The 25487-nt window shown below is 38.7% G+C and overlaps 2 protein-coding genes across 2 annotated transcripts; both read right to left on the reverse strand.

The window, feature by feature from the left end:
• Positions 1-1705: 1705 nt before the first annotated feature.
• dhrs13b.2 (dehydrogenase/reductase (SDR family) member 13b.2) lies at positions 1706-7051 on the reverse strand. The gene is made up of 8 exons (XM_084718188.1): positions 6895-7051; positions 6434-6610; positions 5062-5337; positions 4639-4968; positions 3225-3572; positions 3027-3119; positions 1963-1982; positions 1706-1861 (listed from the first exon to the last, which is right to left on the reverse strand). The coding sequence occupies exons 1-8, from the start codon at positions 6947-6949 to the stop codon at positions 1847-1849; spliced, it is 1314 nt and encodes a 437-aa protein (XP_084574314.1). The 5' UTR covers positions 6950-7051; the 3' UTR covers positions 1706-1846.
• Positions 7052-20615: 13564 nt separating this feature from the next.
• Positions 20616-25125, reverse strand: LOC146329257 (tapasin-related protein-like). The gene is made up of 8 exons (XM_084718191.1): positions 24777-25125; positions 24346-24513; positions 22791-23066; positions 22349-22678; positions 21852-22193; positions 21674-21751; positions 21381-21400; positions 20616-21264 (listed from the first exon to the last, which is right to left on the reverse strand). Exons 1-8 carry the CDS (start codon positions 24820-24822, stop codon positions 21250-21252), a joined length of 1275 nt encoding a protein of 424 aa, XP_084574317.1. The 5' UTR covers positions 24823-25125; the 3' UTR covers positions 20616-21249.
• Positions 25126-25487: the final 362 nt, after the last annotated feature.

Here is a 25487-nt window from a genome sequence, read left to right on the forward strand (position 1 = left end):
TGGAGCGCTAACAAAATTAAGAGCATTTTTATGGCATTGAATTTAAGAGTTAGCTTTTCATCACACAGTAGGAGTGAAAGGGAAAAGTGAAGCATCTTTCATTTAAAGGACCAGTCTGTAGGATTTAGTGTTATCTAGAAGTGAGCAGATTGCAATCTACTCATATCACCATCCCCTCCAAAGTGTGTAGGAAACTCACCCATTCTGGGCTACTGTAGAAACATGGCGGTCTCCGTGAAAGAAGACCTGTGCTCTCTTTAGCTATTCAGAAGATTATACAGAATTGAATTAACATACTTGTATTGCATTTCTAGTATATTCTGCCAAGAGACCCCTTTAAATCTTACACAGCTTATCTATCTAACTGCTAAAATAAATTTTAGACTTAAAGTTCCAGTGAGATCTCACAAGAAATGAAAATCAAAGGAAAAGACAATTTTCTTACCCCAAGAAAGTTTTATTGTTCACTCACATGTTGCCAGCAATAATGTAAACACCGTTTCACAATATCATAAATTCTTAAATGTTATCAGTGTCCATGTTAATTTAATTATTTAATTTAAATACATTTAAGGAGCTATATGTAAGAACTGGCCACCTGTCAAATTCATACTCCAAACAACCTGTGGGCAGCATCACTAGAGAGTTGGTGTCCACACCTATGATCAAAACAGGGAAAAGCACAGTCTCTTCCAGAGGTCTTTCTTTCCTTCAAGAAACTGCTAACTTGCAGTAGCAGACACATTAACATTGTCAGTAAAGCTCCGTCAGCACTGTCAGTGAGCTCAGAATCTAATTTTATTATATCTCAGGAACGCCATTGTTAATTCTTGTTTTGCTCATAATTCTATCACTTTTTTTCTTTGCTGCTAAATGTGGTTTTCTGCATCATCCTCACACGCTGCGGTGAGAGCAGACTGGACTCTACAATGACTCACTGACGCCTTTTAAGACACTAACTGGTATAAGAAGACATGGCAGGCCAAGGCTAGCATTTTAGCGTGGTATTGCTAACATCAAAACTGTTATTACTTTACATTCTATTGACCATTTTAGTTCATTTTTAAATGTTTTAAACTAAATTATTTTTTTTAAATAATATTTTTATTGGAGGGAATCTTCGTACAAAAGCATACAGCGAACTAAAATTCTTACATATAGCTCCTTTAATGGAATAGCTGGTAGGTTTCTCCGTGAGGTCTAACAAAATTTGTTAAAACTATTTACTTCCTTATTTACTTCAACATTTCTAAAGCCGATTTTAAAAATATTTTAATCTTATTTACACATTCAAAATCACTGTTTACATTCGTGTCTTCTAGCTACCAGAGTTCTTCTTCTTCACTGCTTTTGTTGGAGAATTGCTTTGCTTGTTTGCACATTACCTCCACCTGTAGATCAATAGTGTGAAACCACTGGTAGTAATGTGTGTCATGTTGCCTGTGCACTTGTTGATACAAACGAAACAGCCACTCACACTAAAAGCAGCTGCTCCACAGCACTGCTTGTGGTGAAAAACTCTTCTCTTCTCTCAAGGTACCTTTAAATTTTGATTGCTGCATTTTCACCAGTTTATCAATGTGTGGGTTGCTGTTCACCTAGGAGACCAACAGTTTAGCTTCTTTTTTCATTTACTTTCAGCATGAGCAAAATCAAAGCAAAAATCTGAACTGTGCAACATGAAGAAACACATTTGGTTTCACAGAAACCCAAATTGATCTCAACAAAACAAACCAAAATCAAATGCCTCAGACATTCTGAAATAGAAATGAAGGAGGGAGCAGCGAGGAGGACAGTCTGCCTTCGCTGGTGTTTCCAGTTGGTCTGTTCATTCCTCCGAGGCTGCTCAGTAAGGTTTCTTCTGCTCAGAACACACACATGTGAAGACACAGAGAGATTAAATACTGCATCTGCACTGATGGTGATAAAAAAAAAATTATGGGAACAACAACAACACCTTACCTCTGCTGACTTTTTTCTTGCTGCGGAGAAAATGAATGATAATCACTTTCAGGCATCAACACTTCATATGACAAACTGATGTGAACATGATTTGCATTGTCTGATATTTCCCTGAACTATACACAGCAAGACTGTAATGATACCTCTTCTTTTATGTCTTTTTACATAGCGAGAGCGTTTTAAAGGGATAGTTCAGATAATTTGATGTAGGTTTGTTTGTAGTACTTATCAATAGCCAATGTATTACCTACAGTAGATGCCAGTGGGCACAACCCCAATAAAGAGAAGCAGAGAGGAGTCCCAGCTCAGAAGCTAGGCAATGAAGTGTGGGGGACAGGTACAGTCAACAACAAAAGGTATTTTTAGCCAATTAAAAAAGATCCACCTAAAAAGAAAAAAAACTAATATCACGTGTACTATATTTAGAATATATTCACCACTTTGCCTTGCTGCCAGACATCCTTTTTTGATGAGAAACTTCAGTTACATAAGTCAAATATCGCTCTTTCCAAACCAACCAAACTCCACAGGCAAAATACCTCAGAGAACACAGGAGTTACTGGTTTCCCGCTGCCTCAATCTGTTTGTTTGTATTATTGTGTAACTTCACATAAGTCACACAATACCGCAAACTAACATACTGAGGCAACAGTAGACCAGCAACTCTCACATTCCCTGCAAGATAAAATAACTGATTTTTCTCATGGAGTCTGGTTGGTTTGCAGAGAGCAACACTTGACTCACACAACGTCAGTTGTGTCAGAAAAGGCTGTCTGGCAGCAAGGTAAAGCACTGAAAACATTGTAAATATAGCCTACACTTACACTGATATTAATCTTTTGGGGTGGATCTTTCTGAAGTGTCTAAAACACCTTCAACTGTTGAACCTCTCCACAGCAGTATATTGCTTAACCTCCATGCTGGTGCCCCACTCTGTTTCTCCATTTAATGTAGGCAAGACACTAATTATACTTAATAAAAACCCACTTCCATCAACCAGCTTCATTTCAATTAACTGAACTATCCCTTTAACAACCTGTTTGTATGAGGGTCTCCACACTCACCCGAGTACAGCAAGGGCAGGGTATAACACAAGATGATCAGCAGTGCGACCACAACGAAGCCAACAGTGAGGTTGAACATCCAGCTGGTTGGCTCTGAACAGAGAGAACACAACAAGCATCAAGTTACAGTGGATGTCAGAAGTGTTCCTCTGCTGCCACTGTGTGGTCACTCGCGGTACTACAGCATCCTCTTCTCACCTTCAACAGTCAAGATGAAGCTCTTTTTGATGGGCACTCTCAGGGACTTATGGGAGACGCTGCATGTAAACTGTCTCCCCGAGTCCCTGAGCGAAGCCTGGAGGTAGAAGAAAGCCGACAGCGAGTAGGTCTGGTCCTGGTTGTGTTTGTGGCTGGACAGCAGAATGTTCTGGAGCACCTTGGGGAGCGGAGCGCCCACCCTCTGGCCTGACGCTGCCGGGTCCTGCACATACCAAACTATGTCCACATCCAGAGGGTAGTAACTCACTGCCTCACAGATAACCTTCTGCTCCATGCCGTCCTGCAGCAAGAGGGTGGGTCCAACGTTGAGGGAGACGCGGGGAGCCTCTGAGGGGAGGACAGAATAACGTGAAATTAAATATTTCAGCAAGAAGTTTCTGTAACAAGTTTGAGTCCAGCTGCTAAGAACCAACGTCAGGTTTCTTTATAACAGAGAGAGTAATTTCTATGGACTGTTGGCAAGTGTGGGAGGGTCACTTTAAAAATGTATTCTGATACAGTTACTAATTACCTCTTCAAAATGTAGCCAGTAACATTATCCAATTATCACAATATTACAATAATGTAACTTGATTACTTTCCATTACTTTTGGATTGCCTTAATGTAAAATATGGTGAAACTGTTTTGCCTAATAAAGTGTTTTTCGGACTAAAACTAATGATTATTTTCTCAGTAACTCGATTTCATGATGTCAGAAAATGGTGGAAAAATATGGATCAGAGTCCAAGATGACATCCTCAAATGTCTTGTTTTGTCCACAGCTCAGAAATATTCAGTTTACTGTCAGAGAAGAGTAAAGAAACCAGAGGATGTTCACATTTAAGAAGCTGAAATCAAAGAGTTTTTCCTTTTTTACTTAAAAAAATACTCAAAACAATTAATCAATTATCAAAATAGTATTTTGTTGTTAGGTTATTAGTTTGTCCAGCTGTTCCTTCCTGTGTTGTGCACAATTTATTGATTGATTGATTGATTGATTTAAAAACAGAAATAGCCAAATTTTCATCCAGTGAAGGACTTTTTTGTTACTTTGTTATTTTTTTTACTACAAAATATACAATTATTAGTGTTACTGCTTCTGCTCCAACTGTTAAATTAATTATTGTGGCTACTACTACTACTACTACTACTACTACTACTAATGGCAATGACAATAATAATAATACTGAGCAAGAAATCTTACTCTTGACTATGGAAATAGTAGCCTGACAAAATAAATCTTTACTCGAGGTTCACTTTGTCCTGGAGAAAACAATCTGTAATTTAATAATTTCATGTTACTTTTAATATTATTACTAAGAATATAGTATTTTTTTTCAACTTAAGACTATTAATACCTTGAAATATCAGCCTAGCCAGACATTTGATTCTAGCATCTTGTCTCTTCCTCACCTTCAATATGCAGACTTATGTCCAGACTGGTGAACAGTGGATTCACCGACACAGAACAAATATACGTCCCTTCACTGCTCATCTTGGTGAAGGGGAGGGTGTAGGAAGCATCTCCACCTGCGAGGCTCTTCAGCCCGACACCTTTCCCCTGAGTCTGCCCTGAGCGACTGTTATGGCTGAAGAGTCTGATTCTCTCTCCACGATGCTGCCAGTGCCACTCCACAGTGACGTCTGGTCCTTTGTGATCAACAGCAAACTGGCAGTGGAGCTTTTTCTGGGCACTGAGGCTTGATGTCACTGATGGAGTCTCTGTTTTAATGACCATGACAGCTGTGGAAACAGATGTGACAAGACAGAGATACGATTTAGTTCTTAGTCCTGAACACAGACAGAGATTAAGTTTGGATATGGGACTGATATTACGTGTGGTTATGAGTATCTCTCTGTCCGCGATAGAAGTCCAGCTACGGTAGTCCTGTTGTCCAGATGGGGGTTGGTCAGTTGGGTGTCTGAGGAAGCTGGTGACTGTGAACAGGCCCCTGGTGTGTTTGAGGGTGCAGCTGAACCAGCGGTTGAACTCATTGGCCCCCTGGACCGGCCAGCGCACATGGATCCCTGCTGTACTGTACCTACGCAGCTCACACTCCAACTGCTCTGGTTCCACTCCCTCTACGTACCGCCGCAGGTCCAACTTAGATCCTAGAACAGAACAGAGTACATTAGTTTTCAGTGTTAATCTTTTTTGCTTCAGAACACTCCATTGGCTGAATTTTCTCATTAGAATTTTGTATATACCTGTATGTGTTTATTATCCTGAAATGTACAATACAATAAAGTGAAATTTGCTTTATTCAGCTGTGTGTATTGCATCTATATACTCCATATAGGCCATGTTTTGCTACAGATTATCTGACTAATGATCATTAATGAGGAACTTTCTTTGTCATGTATCATTTTTATTTTCACTTTTTTTTCTCAGGCTCTCTATACACAGTTTTTAAAGGAACTATTATTACTGTGAGCTGTATGAAATGCCTTATTGACCATTTTTAAATATTATGTAGGAATGTGATGATCTTCGGTAGGTTCCAGCTTTACTTACTGGGGCTTGACCCAAATCAAATTTAGTTGTTCAATACAAAGATTTGACAATTTGTTCTTTTTTCTTTTTTTTTTCATTTGAGCACCTCATGAAACTCCTTCATCAGCCTACATGAGAATATTTTGCCAGTAAGATTCGTGTTTTGATGACTTTCTTTGTCATGTTATGAGAAAACATCAGGTTTCCACACAGTCAGAGAAAGTGAAAGTGTCCGTTCTGCTCATAGTTTAGGTATAAAATCCCCGACAGCGTGTCGTCACTACAGTGTGTCACCAGTTTGTAAAATTTACAGCGTGCCATGCTGTTGCATTGCTCTGTGTACAATAATGCAGCTAAAAAAACAGCAGTCCACTTTATTTTTTAAATAAGTGTAGTAGTTAAAATAAAAATATATTCAGAATTCCCCTTATTTATAATTCCTCATTGAAATATTCTCCCTGTGCATTTTTGTAAGCCTCTATCTATTATGATAATAACCTTAACAGAAGGGTCTCCGATTGATAATTCAAATCTTTGACTTTCAGGGGTCAGCCCAATTATTCACATTAAAAAAACAGTCAACAGAATGCAGGAAATGAAGTGTCTAATACTTAATTTTTCTGGAGGAAGACCCTCAGACCAGCCGCATAATAAAGCATGGCCCCTATTTTTGAAAAATCCTGGATCTGCCCCTGTTTAGGCTGCAGCTCTCACCAGTGACCAGGAAAGTGACAGCATTTGGGTTAACAGTTTGGTCTCCTTTTTGACCAAACTGCAGCATCGCCTCTCTGTGGAGGAGCTCAGTCTCAGTGTGGCCCTCAGGATTCTGAAACACACGTTCATCAATGAACTGACAGGGCAGCCATGACATCTGATGGACACACTGCACACCTGAGAGAAACACAAAATGAAGCTGTTTAGTCCTTTATTAAACAGTACAGCTGGCTTACATTTACAATAGTATACTGCAGTATGGAATAGCATAGTATAGTATAGTGCATTATTCTATAGTCTAGTATATTGCAGCACAATATTGTATTGAATAGTGGAGTACAGTACAATATTTTTCAGTACAGTACGGCGGTCATTTCATTAATGTCCTATTAGGTAACACAGTTCCTGAACAGTCCGGCGCACAGAAGCCAACAAAAACGAAGCTGAGGACATGAACTTACCTGCACTCAGGTACAAGTAAATAAGTATCTTTAAGATCCGACCCATGCTTAACATTTGGTAGAAATCACTCCTTGTTGTCGAGATCCACTCAGTCGTTCAAAGTCATACTTTCACTTTCGTTTAGACGGAAAAAAAACTTGATTTGCCTGCTTCTGGATCACGTGTTCATCAGATAAAATATCACTGACTAAACATTTTATATTACGAAAATATAATATAAATAATATTTTAAATGACACAATGAGCGTCTGTGTTAAATGTTAAATTAATCTTTCCATATGTTTGGTGTAAACTACTGTACGTCATGTTACAAAACACCATGAAGCAAAGAACAAAGCACGTTTCCTTATTGCAGCTCCAAAACTATTTGGCGACAATTCATGACGAGCTGAACGTTATTTAACAGGCTTGTATTAGTTTGTTTTTGTCTGTGTGGAGCTGAACGTGGAATACGAATGACCGGAAGTGCGACGGCAGTTGTAACGAACGCATTTGACGACTGGGTGGAGACAAAACACCGTTTTTAATGACACTGCAGTGGTTCCAACCTTTATTTAACATCTTCAAATGACAAATAGGCAGTATCATCTTAAACACATCTAGCAATATATCCAAACAGCAAATATCAAAATACTACAAACAAAAAAAAAAGCAAACCTAACTACATATTACAAATAAATAAATAAAAACAATTATAATAATAATAAAATTAAATAAATTAATATAATAATAAAAAGTAGATATATAAATTAACTCCAAGGGATATTTAAATAAAATATGATTAAAGTAAATCAGATATTCTCAAAGCATTCTTCATAATCTCTTTTAAAAAATGAAAGAAATAACGTCATTTTTTTTAATGCTATAAAACAAGGAGCCGTCTGAAAAAAAACTACTATTATATATATATATAAATGAATTAAAATATTACTATGTGAAAACTCACATTCTTTGTTTTGCAAAACAACACCAAACTTTTACAACATCATATTCAAAAACAGTTAATTACATTCTTCATAACCTATATTCCCCAAAATATATTAACAATATCACAGTTGTATTTATACTATTATTCTATGAAACTGTCATCAAATGTTTGTTTAGTTTTTTACAGCATCATACCTGCCAAAGCTCAAAGTACCAAACAGAGTTGTATTTTTCATTATTTATTTTTACTTTTATTTTGTTTAATTTTAATTTTATTTTCTGTCTTCAATTCAGTTTAGTCTCTAGAATGGGTTTGCTCATTTAAGTTTAGCTTTTATTATTTAAAAGTGTTCAGTATTAGTTTAATATAAGTTTCAGTATCAGGTTTAGTTGAAGGCAGTCATGTAAACATCTCAGTCTTATTTGCACCAACACCTCTTCATGCTGCTTGTGTTGACAAATTTGACCAAAGACTAAAACTTTCGACATTTCCTATTGTCTAGTTTTTATTTTTAATCCAGCTAACCTATTTTTTTAATGTGTAGTTTTAGCTAACTATAATAACCTTGATATCAAACAAGTGTAAGAACATTTACATTTTAAACATCATTCTTCAGGTTAGGCTTGTTATTCATAAGTGCAGCTGCTATATTTGTCTGTTTTTCTGTCTCTCCATTTGTTCCCCCTTATGAAGTTTGTAAGTTTATACACTGTTTCATGGTATACTGTACATATTATGGAATTTACAAAGAAAGAGTGTGGGAGGAGGAGAGTGTCTGTAAATGTGCAGCCTGATTAAATGGTCCCATATGTAAGAATTACAGGGATTCATCAGCATAATGTGAAAAGAATTAAATATAATATTCATAAGTATGTTTTCATTGGTGTATGATTGTTCATTACACTCATTCCATCTTTTTAAGTATGTGTGTGTGTGAGTGTGTGTGGGAGACATGTGTCCCCAACAGACTTGACTGAAATGAAAGTTGAGACCTTTTTGTTTTTTATATATTTTGCTCATTACAAACTCACAAAATTGTACAAAGGATATAACATGGACTCAGGAAGACAACAATGTTTGGTATTAATTGCTCTTTATAACAAACAACTAAACTATGCACATTAATAATGGCACTTGGCACTTTGATAGCGATATTTGCACTTTATTAGCAGAATTTGCACAGAACAATTTCCATGTTGCATATTTTGTAGCGTCTCTATTTATTGATAGCATATGTCATTTTAAACCGTGAGTGATTGTGTTGTCTTCTGGCAGATGCTGCAGTCGATACTCAGCTCTGCCTGAAAGAGAGTGTCGTGACAAAAAGTCTCAGAAAATTGGCCAGTGTGGTCTGAACTTAAAGCCACAACTTTATTAATCATACTGGAAAAATCAATCCTTAAACTTACTTCAAAGTCTAAACCAACATCTAGAAAGTATCACTGGAGGAGAAAAAACAAGTTCCACCATACAAAGTTTATTGATCTCTGATGCAACAAAAATCAACAAACATGAGCCAGTCCCAGGATGAGACTGAAGAACAATGATCAATGAACCTTGTTATATACTATCTGAAGGTTCTAAAGAGTCTCCTCCTCCTTTAAACATTTTGGATCACACTCGAACGTAATTGTGTGTTGTTTTCTTTACCCCTCAGCACTTCTTCTTATCTATCGCATGAAGAATATCTGCGTCCCTTAGGTTCGTGTGGTTTAATTTACTATTTTTTAAAAACAATATAAATCAAGCTTCAAACAAATATCCGCTAGCAGCTGGCTTCTTATGCGCCGCTCACTATCAAATGTACCTCAGGCTAAATCAGCCAGTTAAGAATGCCCTTTAGGAAAGTAGGGAGAATGCCATGGTGAAAAATATGCCACTACAGATCTTAGGGCATAGATATCGTGTTCCCACACTGCTGGTAAAGCCTTTTTCTCACCTACACCTCTGGTTCTGATGGCTCCTGCTTCTCCTCTTCAAATCCTTGGTGGTCTTCATCCTGCCTGGTTTCTCTGTCCTCCCTTTTATCCTCCGGAGAGGAGATTGTCACTGTCTGGCCTTTCTTGCGGTTTGGTTTGGCATCAATTTAGCTTGTTCAAATAACGTGTCATATTGATGACGACACCCTTTCGGTGGCCAGTTATGGTGATAATATAGCCACCCAGCAGTCCAAAGAACAAGTTTCATTATGCCTCCACCCGCCGAAGGTGCCGAGCCGGATTTGCACCAAATCTTGTGTGCTAACACTCTATAACAGGTACATGAACTGATTAAATTTTGGAGGCCAACACTTTTGAGATGGCCGCAAAATGGCTGCCTGACAGACCTGTCTCTGAAAACACACTAATGCCAATAACTTGGTCAATTTTAATTTTGACTTTGATATATTTTTGAATAACTATGTTGGATACTATTAGGTAATAAAGGTAACAGCTCTTTCCTTGCAATCTTTTCTCATTAACTGTAAACTGTATCAACAGAACCATAACTCTCAAACTCCTGGGACAAATAGGATTTATAATGAATCAATGGTTTCAATCAGGTGTAGGGAAAACAAAAAGTCAGTTATATGAAACTGTTGCAGGCGGAGGCATCAGAATCGACGCTTTAGCGTCGACTTCTACCCATTTTCATTTTTTGTCTGTTCTCTGGGTGCTTCTCAAGGTAACCTGTCAAAACAGAGAAAGAACACTGTACGTGTGAACTTGTAACAGTGATGTTCTTTAGCTAAGGACCACAGAGGGACGGCGCACACACCATAAAAGACCAAACAAGGGCCACACACTGACCACAAAGTGCCACAAAGGAACACTGTATTTCTCTATGGAAACTAGAAGAAATCAAAATCACCAGACTACCACATAAATAAAAACCCAGTTTCTCCACGTAGGTCCCTGCAATATAAAATTCTGCAGGGCTTCATCTTAATCCAAAGCTGTGCATATGAACCTGCAATGTTTTAGCTCTGGATCAACCAACATTACTTTATCAACCACCACAGCACTCTTCCATAGAAACTGGAAGACATCCTGGTCATCCGACCCACATATACCTAAAAACTCAGTTTGTACAGGTCACTCCCTGTAATGTAAACATCTACAGCATTTGCCCAAGTCTGTATAATCCCTCTTAAGAAAAATATAGATTCAATTTACAATTTCCATCCTTCCAGTTTCCCTCCTGTCCCTCTGCCTCAGTAATTTTCCACTCTACCTGTCAGCCACTCCCACCTCATCAGCCCAACTCCACTCACCTGCAAGCTCAGCTGCAGCTCATTCCCAATCAGCCCTGCATATAAGCCTCTCCAGCTCTCTCACTCCTTGCCAGGTTGTTCTTCAGCATTCATGCGAGACCTTCCAGCACTCTTTACCTGCCAGATCTCCTGTTGTCGACCCGCCTGCGTCGCCTGTCTCCTGGTAAACTCACCAGCCTTCTGTCCCTGACCACGAGTTATGCCTCAGCGTCTCTGGTTTCTGTCTGCTCCCCTGGTCCCAACTTTCCTGCTGCTGGCTAAGTTCCCATTTTGTCTGTTTATTAATAGAAGTCATTACCAACTGTCACAGATTTCCAGAGTGCTCTATTTGGGTCTTAAACACACCCAATGAATAAAGTGTGTTTCTTTGCTTTGACAAGTCTATCTGAAAACAATTTTAAATACAGTTTATTATAGACTTTTTTTTTAAACCATTGATAATGTGATGTTAATAAATGGAGGTGGAGCTTTGCATGTTAAACTTACCAGATTTAGATTGGTGCACGGTGAGCTGGTGTCCAACTACATCCTGGCCAACATTTCTTAGACGTGTCCTCAGTTCAACCAAGAGAGCGTTGATATTTTTATTAGAAAGTCTGACATTTGGTCATGACATGTTCAAAAGATATTTCAGGAAAGCCACAGCGTCCATCAAATAACTTCTCTGGGTTGTTGGTTTAAACCCCTTGTCTTGGAGGTGCACTACAAAACTTCAAAGTCAAAATAAAAATTGGTTCATGTCTTATATATGTAATAGACATTGATAAGACGTTAAATCAACTCCTGTGTGTGTGTGTGTGTGTGTGTGTGTGTGTGTGTGTGTGTGTGTGTGTGTGTGTGTGTGTGTGTGTGTGTGTGTGTGTGTGTGTCTTTTTTTTTAAGAAAAGAAGGCTGATGTTTGGAACTTCTGAGTCTACCATGAACTCTAGAAAATGGATAATATGAGTGGCTCGCTGCTTTGTGTTTTCCTGGTTGGGTTGGCGCCTTCTACATGGCCCTTAAATTTCTTAACCAGTTTTACTGAAGGGACAAGAACAAAACTCAAATCAAGTTTATTTGCATAGCCTACATTCTTAAATACTTGGCCTCAGAGGGCTTTGCAGTCTGACAGGACATCGTCCACTTCTTCGTTTAGCTGAGAGGTTCAGTGGAGTGGACTGGTGTAAAGGTGTTCCAGCTGTGGTTGACACATCAGGGGATAGATAGTCCTGGTTGAATATTACTCAACTACACGTGAAAGTTGTTCAGTCAAAATTTTACTCGAGTAAAAGTATTAGAGAACTTGCTTTTAAAAATACTTAAGTGTTCAAAAGTACAAATTACAAAGTACATTTTCTAATATCAGTACATGCTGTATTGTTTTCACACTGCATTTACAGAACCTTGTAACTCTCTGAAACCACCTGATGAATGCACTTTGTTACTGTCCTCAACTGATTGTCAGTAACTATAAATATAAATTAAGCCTTGTTAAGAGTTAAACAAGACACTTCCTGTCGATGAGCAAATCTGCTCAAAACATTGAGCTCGGTTTTATTGATGACCTGTTCAGTCACTCATAGGTGCTGGACGATATCGGCGTATATTTGGCCACAAATGGGACACTTGTGTCAACTACATAAATCCCTGCCACAAAAATCAATATCTGTTCAATTGTGCGCTAAATTTATGATTTTTTTCACCGCTTTAGTTTGCCACCAGACAGCCATTTATTTTGGTACTATATTTCCTAATGCAGGATCTTTGTGAATCCAAGGATGTCTTACATGTGGAATGTTTATGTCCATGTAACTATCCACAGCTGTCTAAGCCCAACATCATTCAATGGGACATCAACGGGAGGAAAAGCACAGTGACGCATGATATCTGTCATCTTCAGGTGAGTAAAGTTTGATTTCACAGCCTTCTCATAGATTGTGCTACTTTTGTCATGAAATACAATTACTTTAGTTTTAATAATGAATTTTATCAACAGATTTCAGGAACAAGCATGGGCTCAATCTGTGCCCCTAATTATGCCAACTTATATATGGGCTTCTTTGAAAAACATTTTTTATTTAGGCCCAAAAAAAATAAGTATCTTCCCAAGTTGTTAAAATATTACAGATATATAGATGACATTTTTGGTATTTTTCAAGGTGATCCAGAGGAGCTCAATGATTTTGTTGAATGGATTTAAAAAGAATCTACAGTTCACATGTGAATCCAACAGGGTACAAGTACATTTTCTTGATATGTGGGTTATGAAAAACAATGGGAAACTGATTACCACCTTATTCTGTAAGGAGACCGATAGAAATATTCTTGATGGTCACAGGCGCACATCCCACTCCACTCAAAAAGGCTCTACCAAAAATCCAGTTCTTTAGACTGAGGAGGTTGTCAGACCACAGAAGATTTTGTTTCAAAATTGGCGGATATGAAATTTAAATTCCTCTCACGGGGATATCTGCTTGACTGGATAGAACAAGCGTATAACTCTGCATTGGTGACCACTTATTCCCCTCAGAATCATTTAATTAGATTGGTATTGATGAAACACTGGCATATTTTAAAATCAGACCTAGACTTGTCTCATATTTTTAAAAATCCACCCTTGTTTGTACAGAAATGCAGACGTAATTTAAGAGATCATTTAGTCCATGCAAATTTCTCTTATAAAAGTAATCAAAAAACTCCATGACAAACCCTTTTAACCACTTTGACTAATGGAAATTATCGATGTGGGAGTTGCGCCCAATGTCATAACACGGAAAAATCGACACATTTCTATCATCCCCTTACAGGGAAAAAGTTTCCTATAAAGTCTGTAATCACTTGTGCATCAACTCATGTAATTTATATGATACGCTGCACATGTGGCCTTGCACACATTAACAAAACAACCAGAAAACTTAAAGAATAAGCAAACACAAGAGCGCGATCCGTAGACAGGACAGAGAATATCCGGTGGCGGCTCATTTCAGTGACATGAAACATGACGTACCTTCCCTCTGCTTTTGTGGCATTGAACATGTTTCGATGCCACCCAGGGGTGGAGCCCATGACCTGCTACTGAAGAGAAGAGAAGCATACTGGATATTCACGTTACAAACCCTGTCTCCTAATGGACTTAATGATGAACTTTTGCTTAATGTAATGTTATAAGATTGTTTTGTATTTTTGTATCCTTCCATATTTGAAAAATGGTTAGTTATTTGGAAGAATTTAATTTTTTGGAGATTGATACATGCACAGGCTGATAATACCTGAATTCATTTCAGGTGTTGATCAATCTCAGCAGTCCTCTGATTGGATGCTAGTAAATGGAGACAATTTGTTGTCTTTATATATGGGTAGAAATGTTTGTATGCTGCAAGTATACCTGATGAAGGTCATCCAGACTGAAACATTGTTCTTGGATATTTAATAAAATCAATAGAGAGCGAGACAATGTGCTGGAGCTTTTTCTGTTTTTCTTCAAGTTGAATCTTCCTCCTACGCACCTGTCATACTTTCAGGTGTGCAGAGATCTTTTTTAACATTTCTGAGGGAATATAGTGCGAAAATAAATGGCTGTCTGGTGGCAAAGTAAGGCAGTATATTGTATATATTGTACCTGTTCAAGAGGGGGCAAAGGTTGAAATATAACTAAGGCTGTTCTTAAACATAAAATGACTCCACTCCCACCATTCTGTATGTAGATAATTGTATAAATATGCTATTTTACTCTACCTTATCTGTTGATTTGTATCAATGTGGACCAGGGACACAGGGCCACGGACAGAATAACTTATTCTCATAACACACCCCAGTTCTAGGATTTGTGAGAAGATCTCTGCAGCATCAACTTCTTGCATGGAGGCCATCGTTTTCCACCACCGAAGGCGAAGGCCCAGTGAAACCAGATGGCCTTGAACCATTCGGTATCCAGCATATGGCATTTGAATTTTAATACCTGAAATTATGTTGTGAAGTTCTTGGTCAGTCACAGAACTGTATGATCCTCTTACTTACTTCTCCTGTAAACGGTTCTTCTTGAAACATCGAGGCATTTTGCAATGCAGAAGACTGGCAGATGTGTGTCTCTTCAGTTTTTCTTTCTCAATTACAATTTTGGGGTGACCAGGACCTGGATCAACTTCTTTTTCCTGTTCCACCACAGAACTGGTACAAGAGTGGCCGGGTTCATCCCTACAGTTTGGAGCTGCAGCAACATCAAGCAGAGGCTGGGGGAGAGACTGGACCTTCCCATGTTCACATCATCAGCCACTGAGGGCTGACTTGTACATGTGGAGGTCTCATGTGAGGTTGGAGTCTTTAGACAAAAGATGTAAGAATCAAGATCTACCAGGAAAATGGAAGGAGCAGTTCCACTGCAAACACTATTACATCTAAAACAGCTGTAAATATTAGAGTAGATCAGATCAACTGGGATTTTCCATGTCAGTAAATGCAGCATCTGTCAACTCTTTAATCCAGCCTCCACCTCAAGCTCAACCTCCACCCCCTGCAAGGACACAAACTATCTCTGACACATACTTTAAGATCTAAATTCTGATAGTTAATGTCTCAAACTCCACCTACAACCTCTGCCTGTTACAGTTTCACAAGGTGGAGGACCCAAATGCAGACAACAGGAGGAGTACCAGTTCAAAATGGGTTTAATTAAATAAAACAACAAAACAAAGGCTTACATGAAATGCAGGGAGGTAAAAGTCCAAGAAAAACAGAATCCATAAAAACACAAACTGAAAAAAACATCCAGGGAAAAAAAACACAGAAGGAACACACTGGATACCAACTGACAAACATGGAAAACAAGCACGAACTGACAAAGACACAGTGGAACACGGATTAAATAGAGGGAACTAAGAAGACACAGGTGGGCAAACAGGTGAAACACATGACAATCAAAAAGGGGAAAAAGAACAAAGACAGGAAGTAAAGACTAGACTTTCTAGACATGAGGGAGAACCAAGACTACCAAAATAAAACAGGAAATCAACAAAAAACCAAAACCATGACACTGCCAGCAATCTGTTGTCTATACACTACACACCAAAAGCTACACTTCTGCCTCCACCTGCAGATTCTGACAGACGGCTGCAGCCCAACCCTCCACCTAAAGCAGGGGAGTCAAACTCAATCACAGAAGGGGCCAAAGTTTAAAACACAGTGTAAGTCGCAGGACAAACAGGATTAACATTTATTGAACAGATTAAAACTGAACAGAAATATGAATTTGAACAGCCAGACTGCAACAACTTTTTCCTCAATAAAATAAATAGGATTTAAAATTGTTTTTTTTTCTTCAACAATAACAAAAGAAAACGAGAATATTTCAGCTCAGAATATTTCAGCTCAGAATATTTCAGCTCACATATCCAGGTGGGGGTTACATTTGAAAATGTTTGCTTTTTGTCTGGACACAAGATATCACACACTTTAATCATGCAAACCCTCCATGACTCTGCATTATAAATCTGCTCATATAATAATATTACAAACCCATCAGTCCATCAGGTACAGATGAACATATTGATCTGATCAATTTAACATTAAGATCAAAACACACTGAGAACTTCAACAGAAAAGTCAACTGTAGCTTCTCTGGTTCACTGCAGGCTTCAGATTTAAAATGTAAACCACAGAACCAGCTGTGTTTTAGGAAAAGATTAAACTGACTCACACTGAGGAGATGAAGAGGAGAGTCTGGACTCTTCATCATCACTTACAATAATGCAGCAATTAAGTATTTAAAAGTACACAAATCAGACTTTTACAAATCAGTAAAAAAAATCTCTCTCTCTCTCTCTCACACTCACTCACTCACTCACTCACTCACTCACTCACTCTCTCTCTCTCTCTCTCTCTCTCTCTCTCTCTCTCTCTCTCTCTCTCTCTCTCTCTCTCTCTCACTCACTCACTCACTCACTCACTCACTCACTCACACTCTCTCTCTCTCTCTCTCTCTCTCTCTCTGCTGTAGGTCAGCCATATTTTTACTTTTACCTGGTCTCAGGTGGAGCTGCAGCTCCATCAGCACTTTATCGAGTTGCGCGGCAGCTGTCGCAATGCATTGTGGGACTTGTAGTATGAGTGGTGGGAGTGTTATTTACCGACGGGCCATTCATAATAGACACGTGAAATTGTCTCGCCTCCACCTAAACATTTGTGCAGAAACACACATTACAAGCCTCCACCTTCATCCTCTTCTAGGAATCTTGAGCCACCATCTCCGCCCGCAGATTCTGTCAAAAAGAAGTCGACGCCTCCACTGTCAGCAAACGGCACCAGCCAACTCCGCCGGCTTTTCCTGGTGGAAAGCTAAAGTCAAGGCCTCCACCTTAATCCTCTGCCAGCAAACTGCGGCCACCACCTCCAACCTGCTGGTTCTGGCAGCAAAAAATGAAGTTCAGACCTTTACCTTCATCCTCTGGCAGCAATCTACAGGCGTCACCTCCACCTGCTTTCTGGGCAAAACAAAAACAAAACCAACAGCCGACAGCTTTAGCCTCCACCTTCACCTTCAGCAGCCAGTGCTCAGCTGTGGTCTCTTCTCGTACCCAGCTGCACCTCCAGCTCCAGCTTCTTCCAACCAGCTCCATCCCCACCTCAGATGTCAACAGCGCCACCTTCTAACTACAGTCTTCAGCACCCAAACTCAGGTAAGCTGCAGCTCCAATTTCATCAGTGTGTACAGAGGGTCACATGTTGCACAATTAAATGACGAACATGAGGTCGGCTCATTTTTTCCCAGTTTGAATTTATTGGTGACATGATTTTAATGATGACCCCCACCAACCACAGAAGAGCAGAAACAGGAAGTGCTAAACTAAAAGAGTGGCTAGAGACGCTGTGTAAGAGGCACAATGATGCATTTCAGTACTTAAATTGTTGCTTTTTGTATCTTCTCAGATAAATATTCCTTGTTCTTAAAGGTATCACCAAGTCCAACCTGTGTGACCTTCATGGCCTGTCCCCAAAAGACCTGAGGTAAGACACACATTTTCAATTTCTTAATGGATTTTGACTAAACAATGTATTTTTGTATATTTTAGAAATATCTGAGCTTCATTTGAGGCCAAATTAATTCTACCCTTAATTTAAACTCAAGGGTCATTGAGGAGGAACCATATTTATAATGGTTATGGGTAAGAACATTATAAAATTGTGTTATCCACATAAAGTTGAAATTTCCAGGATTCAGAAGATGGGACAGTATTATTTATATGAATTGAGAACAATTTGGGACCGAACCCTGAATCCTGTGGAACACCTTTTAAAACATCAGAATGAACGATGATATTTATACACTGTGACTTATTAGAGAGGAAAAACAGGCAACCAACAGAATCAAAGCCAATACAACAAAGTTTCGTTAAATGTATGTCATCTGTTCCTCGAAGTGTTTTAAACAAGACTGGATTATTGTCAACTGTTGAAAAAAAAAGTGGAGTGTACTAGACAAAAAGTGTGTTAATATTATTGTTATGATGATGGTTAATTTTATTATTATTACTATTATTATGAGAATTTAAAATAAAACTGTCTTGACCAGCAGTATAAGTAATGAATTACAATTATCAAAATTGCTGGATCATTTTTGGGGGTACTCATAGTTTTTTGAGTATTATATCAAGTCTATGATTTTACTCTTTTTGAAGTATGCATTACACTCTGTAATGTACTTAACTGCTTTGTCATTATTCACTACTGAGTAGGCCTACAATCTGAAATAATATCCAAAAGTTCTATGTATATTTTTGTAGCCAATAAGGCCATCTGATCACAAACATGCAAATGAGGACTATGACATGTGGACAATGGTGGTACTCTAGATCTTTTACTTAAGTAAGAGTACCAATACTACAATTTAAAAGTACTCTATTGAAAGCAAAAGAGATGCATTTAAAATTGCACTTGTAGTAAAAGTGCAGTAATATTATCAACGCAGTCTACTCTAAGTATCAAAATTAAAAGTACTCGCTCATACTGATGCATTAATGTACAACTTAGAGCTGGTTTTAACTACTTTATGTACACTTGGCAAGTTTAGATCAGTGGTCAGGACCCACTAAAGGGTCACAAGATAAATCTGAAGATAAATACCTTTCTGATTTTACAAGCCAATCAAATTTTGTTGAAATAGCTCATTTTTGAAGATTTGCAATAACTCATGAGCACACAGAGTTGGAGCATTGTTTTCCATCTTTGTGCATTACCACCATCATTGCTATAGTGAGAGACCTTTTGCAGCAATGTGTACTGTGCACTTGTATGATAAAAACAGTGACTGTTATGTTCCTCAGTGGTGGTCCAGTGGATGTCCGGAGTTCCAATATTTTAAAGTAATGGAAAAAGAAGGAAGACAAATCCACAAACAATGATGTATTTATTTAGAAATTAAAGACAAAATTAAATGCTTAATGGCAAATGAACATAACTAACTTAAATTACTAAACATTAAATGGACATTTATAAAGACACTAACTTAACATGGCAAGTACTCACCCTCAAAACAAACTCAAAATGGAAGAAGGTTGCCTCGGCTAGGGAGGCTAGCAACACAGAAGACTAAATATAAACCACCCTCCCTCTGAAAATAGACATGTACATTTTAAACAATATAATCCAACACTGCCCACATATTTCCATGTGTCCTTTATGTTCACATGAACGTCAAGCAATGCATCCACTCGAGGGCACCGTTTAGATCAGCCCTGGAAAACAATCAAAAGTTGCCCTGAAGTAGAAGAGTCAAAAGTTTCTTGATTGTTCCTGACAACAGCAAATATGGTGACGCTGGAGGAGGCAGTAATAATGTACTTCTGGAGAAAGAGGCTAAAGCAGAGGCAGTGTTGTAGACAGAGGTGGTCTGTGCAGCCATTAAACATTAGACCCAATTACCTGAGTCGGTGCTATCCTTCTTTTGATGCACTAAAATCCAAATCTTCTCCAGAAATGTCCCCAGAGTTCAGAAATATCCTTGCAGCCTCACTCTGTAACACACATAATCCAGATACAGCCTCTCCGGCAATTCCTTCTCAAAAGTCAGAAACACAAACTTTCCGATCTCCTTCTTTCTTTCTTGAAATCTTGTCGTTCTTCTTGTGTCTCACACACACCTGTAATGTCCAGACATTCATTACCGTCCACAGACAGTGGCAGTGCCACTAACTACTCCTTCCTACAGCTGTAATCCTCGTATTCACATAGTTTGAGTGGGAGCTTGATCTCTGTGATGCTTTGATGTACAATAAATGACAACCATCCAACTCTTTGTAATCCTGACTGAGCTTACTGCTCCCACTTATCCTCCAACAGTCATTCCAGCTTCATGCGGCTCCTTGAAAATCCTGTCTGTTTAGGTAACAGCGATCATTCCTACAAGATGCCTCTCTTGTCATTGCTTGACAGTTGGCCCACACTAGCATTACGTTAGCCATATGCTAGCACTGCACTAGCAACACACAGTCTAGTCTGTGTTAGCAATGTTACCATAGGACCACAGTGGACAGATGACTGAAACAGCAAAATGGTGTCTTAAAAAGTTGTATATGTCAGGATGTACCACCTGATGTGGTGGAGTTATTCTTCCACTTTGATGCAGGTAGACATGCGTGAATCCCTATTTCTTTAATTTTCTTCTATGTAATGCCACTGATCATTGACCAGCAAAGACGTAGTTATTAATAGCTTAACAGTGATATGCTTTTCTTATTTTATGTGTTTAAACTGGCAGAGACCTCAGACTTTTTACTGACCACCAGTAAAATTAGCACAGCTGTTTTCACCCAAAAACGAGCAGACAAAAACTTTACAACTAAGGCGTCCCCGTAGCTCAGTGGGTAGATCATGTCATCCCCTCTCTCTCTACCCCCTTTCCTGTCATATTATCAGCTGTCACCTATCAAATGAAGGCATAAAAACCCAAAAGATAATCTTAAAAAATAATAATAATAACAAAAAAATAAAAATCTACAAGCTACCTTTAACATGAGCAAATTCAGAGCAAAATCAGTGCACTATGAAAAACACACTTGTTTTCACAGAAACCCAAATTCATCTTAAAGAAACAAACCAAAATCAACCGTCTGTGACGTTCTGAAATAAAAGCAAACAATGGAGGAGGAGTGAGGAGGACAGTCTGCCTTCACTGGTGTTTCCAGTTGGTCTGTTCAAGGCTGCTCAGTATGGATTCCTCTGCTCAGAACACACATATGAAGACACATACAGGTTAAATGTTGGTTTGCACTGATGGTGATGGTTAAATAAAAAAACAATATGGGAACAATTACTTTGTTTTCATTTCATCTTACCTGCCGTGATCTTTTTCTTGCTGTGGAGAAAATAAATGATAATTACTGTCAGACATCAACACTTCATATGTCAAATTGATGCCAACATTGATGATTTGAATTTTACCTGCACTATACATTAAAAGATTGTAGTGGTGTGAGTGTTAATTAGCTTTTCATACATTATTTAATGTTCTTTTTAAATCTAGTGTGTTTAAATCAAACTATTTCTTATTATGACAGAAGCCTGGACTCTTCACACACCAGCATCATGATGTTTTAACAGCCTGTCTGAGGGTGTTCACAACACTCACCTCGACGCAAGAAGAGCAGCACAAAATACAGGACGGCCACTGACATCACAATGAACATTAACGTCCAGCTTGTTGGGTCTAAACAGAGAAAACAGACAACAAGCGTCAATTTACAGAAGTCAAATCCTCTGCTGCCACTGTGTGGCCACACAATGGTACTACAGCATCTTCTTCTTACTTTCAACAGTCAGGATGAAGCTCTTGTTGATGGGCGCTGTCAGGGACTGATGGGAGACGATGCATGTAAACTGTGTCCCTGACTTGCTGAGTGAAGGCTTGAGGTAGAAGAAAGATGACATTGAATAGGTCTGGTCCTGGTTGTGTCTGTGGCTGGACTGTAGAACATTCTTGAGCTTCTCGGGGACTGGAAAGTCCTGGCCTGACACTGGAGGAGGCTGCTTGTACCAAACTATGTCCACATCCAGAGGGTAGTAATTTTCTGCTTTACAGTCAACCCTCTGTAGCGTGTCCTCCAACAGCAAGAGATTGGGTTCAACGTTGAGAGAGACACTGGGAGCCTCTGAGGAGAGAACAAAATAACATGAAATGAAAACAAGAGAAAACAATCCATGACAACTCCATCTATTAACGACAGCTGTGAGATACAGTTTAATGTTACAAAAAAGCTGGTAAGCAGACTTTTAATGTTTTTGTTTGTGTTAGTCTCTTCCTCACCTTCAATATGCAGACTTATGTCCAGACTGGTGAACAGTGGATTCACTGACACCGAACAAACATACTTCCCTTCACTGCTCATGTTGGTTTTGGGGAGGGTGTAGGAAGCATCTCCACCTGCGAGGCTCTTCAGCCCGACACCTTTCCCCTGAGTCTGCCCTGAGCGACTGTTATGGCTGAAGAGTTTAGTCCTCTCTCCACGATGTTGCAAGTACCACTCCACAGTGATGTTTGGTACTTTGTGATCAACAGCAAACTGGCAGTGGAGCTTTTCTTTTGCACCAAGGATTAATGTCATTGATGGAGTCTCTGTTTTAATGACCATGACAGCTGTGGAAACAGATGTGACAAGACAGAGATACGATTTAGTTCTTAGTCCTGAACACAGACTGAGATTAATTTTGGATATGGGACTGATATTAGCTGTAAAGAACCAAATTACGTGTGGTTATGAGTATCTCTCTGTCTGTGATCGGAGTCCAGCTATGGTAGTCCTGTTGTCCTGAGGACGGGTCATCAGACGGGTGTCTGAGGAAGCTGGTGACTGTGAACAGGCCCCTGGTGTGTTTGATGGTGCAGCTGAACCAGCGGTTGAACTCATTGGCCCCCTGGACCGGCCAGCGGACATGGATCCCTGCTGTACTGTACCTACGCAGCTCACACTCCAACTGCTCTGGTTCCACTCCCTCTACGTACCGCTGCAGGTTCACCTTAGATCCTGGAACAGAACAGAATACACAGAATAAAACAGAACACAGTAAAATACTTCACACTCTGTTACTCCTTTAGCAGAGCTGACAAAAACACACACATTCCTTACTCAAATTGTACAGATAGTTGTAGGAAAAATTCTCTGGTAAAAGTATTTAATTTCAAATTCATAACTCAAGTAAAAAGTACTGAAAAAGTACAGGCTCTGAAATGTACTCAAAGTAAAAAAGGCAATATGTAGCTGTCTTTTATGTTCTTTCTCATCCTGTCACATCTTCTACATTGTTTTTTTTTGTCTTGTTACGTCTTTAACGTTGTTTGTTGTTTTGTTTGTCGTTTGTCCTTTGTCTCATTAATTCCCCTCAAATGCATTAAAACTAAAGTAACAAGCCTGTTTTGAAATTGTAAGGCTTACAAAGTACAAACATCCATGTCAGTCATTCAGTAAAAGTACTTGTTGTCAGAAAAATAAATACTCAGTTAAAGTACAGATACATGAAAACTCCTGAAACCTGACAAACTGAAAAGTGGCCTTCATTCGAATGTTGTATATCTGTTTGTGTTTATTATACTGAAATGCACAAGGCTCTTAGCTCTTAGTTGGGTTTTGTGGTTATTTACCAGGGCTGTACCCAACTCAGAATTTTGTCAGTCAAATTGGATTTGGCTGTTCAATACAAAGATTTGACGATTCACTCCTCTTTTTTTCATTTCATCTCCTTCATCAGCTTACATGTGCATGTTTTATCAGTAAGACTCACATTTTAGCATCTTTCTTGGTCATCTGTTATGTGAAAACATCAGATTTCCACACAGTCAGAGAAAGTGAAAGTGTGTGTTCTCCTGCTCATAGTTCAGGTATAAAATCCCTGTCAGCCTCTGCAGTGTGTCATCTGCCTCTGTGGTGTGGCTGAAGTCACTGGCAGTTGTTACCTGTGCTCTGTTTCTATCACCCCTCTCTGTTTCTATCACAGTTTGGTGGTTTGTGGTGATTTAGAAAGTCGGTTTGTAAAGTTTTCAGCCCGTCATGCTGTTGCTTTGCTCTGTGTACAGTGAGCCAGCAAAAAAAGAATCTGACCAGAAAATGTCTCTTTTGACATTACAGGTTGCCGACTCATGTTATTGTAATGCACACTGCCTGACAAAGGAAAAAGTCTGACTGCTCGACTGATGATTTGAACCTGGACCCCCAGACCACCAGTGCAACCCCAGGCCCCACTGTGTTAAGTATGGCCCCTGTTTTCAACAAATCCTGGATCTGTTCCTGTTGAGGCTGCAGCTCTTACCGGTGACCAGGAAAGTGATGGTATCTGGATTAACAGGAGCGTCTCCTTTTTGACCAAACTGCAGCACAGCATTTCTGTGGCGGGTCTCAGACACAGTCTGATTGTCATTATTCTGAAACACACGTTCATCAGTGAACACACATGACATCTGACGGGCGCACTGCACACCTGAGAGAAACACAAAATGAAACAATTTAGTTGGTTATCAAACAGTTTATTCAGCAAACGACGCATAGTATAATATAGTACAGTATAGTATAGTATGCTGCAGTGTTCTACAGTCTAGTATATTGCAGGACAATATTATATTAAACAGTGTAGTATAGTGAATTATATTTCAGTACTGTATGGTGGCCATTTCCTGCCTTATCTGACACATAGATGTTCCAAAAACACCACAATTTGTTATAAAGCTGAAGACATGAACTCACCTGCACACAGGTACAAGTAAATAAGTATCTTTAAGATCCGACACATGATTATTAACAAGTAGAAATCTCTCCTCGTTGCTCGAGAACTACTGAGCTGTTCACAGTTGAAGTCACACTTTCACTTTCGTTTTAAAGGAAAAAAAACTTGCTTTGCCCGCCTCTGGTATCACATGTTCAGCAGATGAAATATTACTGACACGACATTTTAAAATGTATACAATATATCTTAGAAATTGTGATAATTTTAATGATACAATGCGTCTGTGTGCTGAATATTAAGTTAGTCATTCCTTTATATATTATATTAGGTGTAAATATCTTTATGTTATGTTACACAACACCATGAAAACAAAGAACAAAGTACAAGTTTCCTTAAACAAACAAAACAAACTCAAATAGAAATAATATTTATTCATTTTTATTTTTTTTAAATAACAATAAGTCAAATAAGTCTTCAAGTATTCTTGAGGCACTTCTATTCCTCAATTTTTAAAAGACAGAGAAAAGTCATTTTTAAATGCTATAAACAAGGGGGTTGCTTGAAAAATATCTTCCATATAAAAATGACCTAGAATCAATTATATTATTATATAAAGTGGACTCATGATGCAGGCACAAAGTACTTGGATGGGTTTCTCTGATCTACACTGATCAGGCATAACATTATGAGCACTGACAGGTGAAGTGAATAACACTGATTATCTCTTCATC

The sequence above is a fragment of the Lutjanus erythropterus genome, chromosome 4, assembly GCF_056507025.1.
Source record: "Lutjanus erythropterus isolate fLutEry1 chromosome 4, fLutEry1.hap2, whole genome shotgun sequence".
In the NCBI taxonomy this organism is placed as follows: Eukaryota; Metazoa; Chordata; class Actinopteri; order Lutjaniformes; family Lutjanidae; genus Lutjanus; species Lutjanus erythropterus.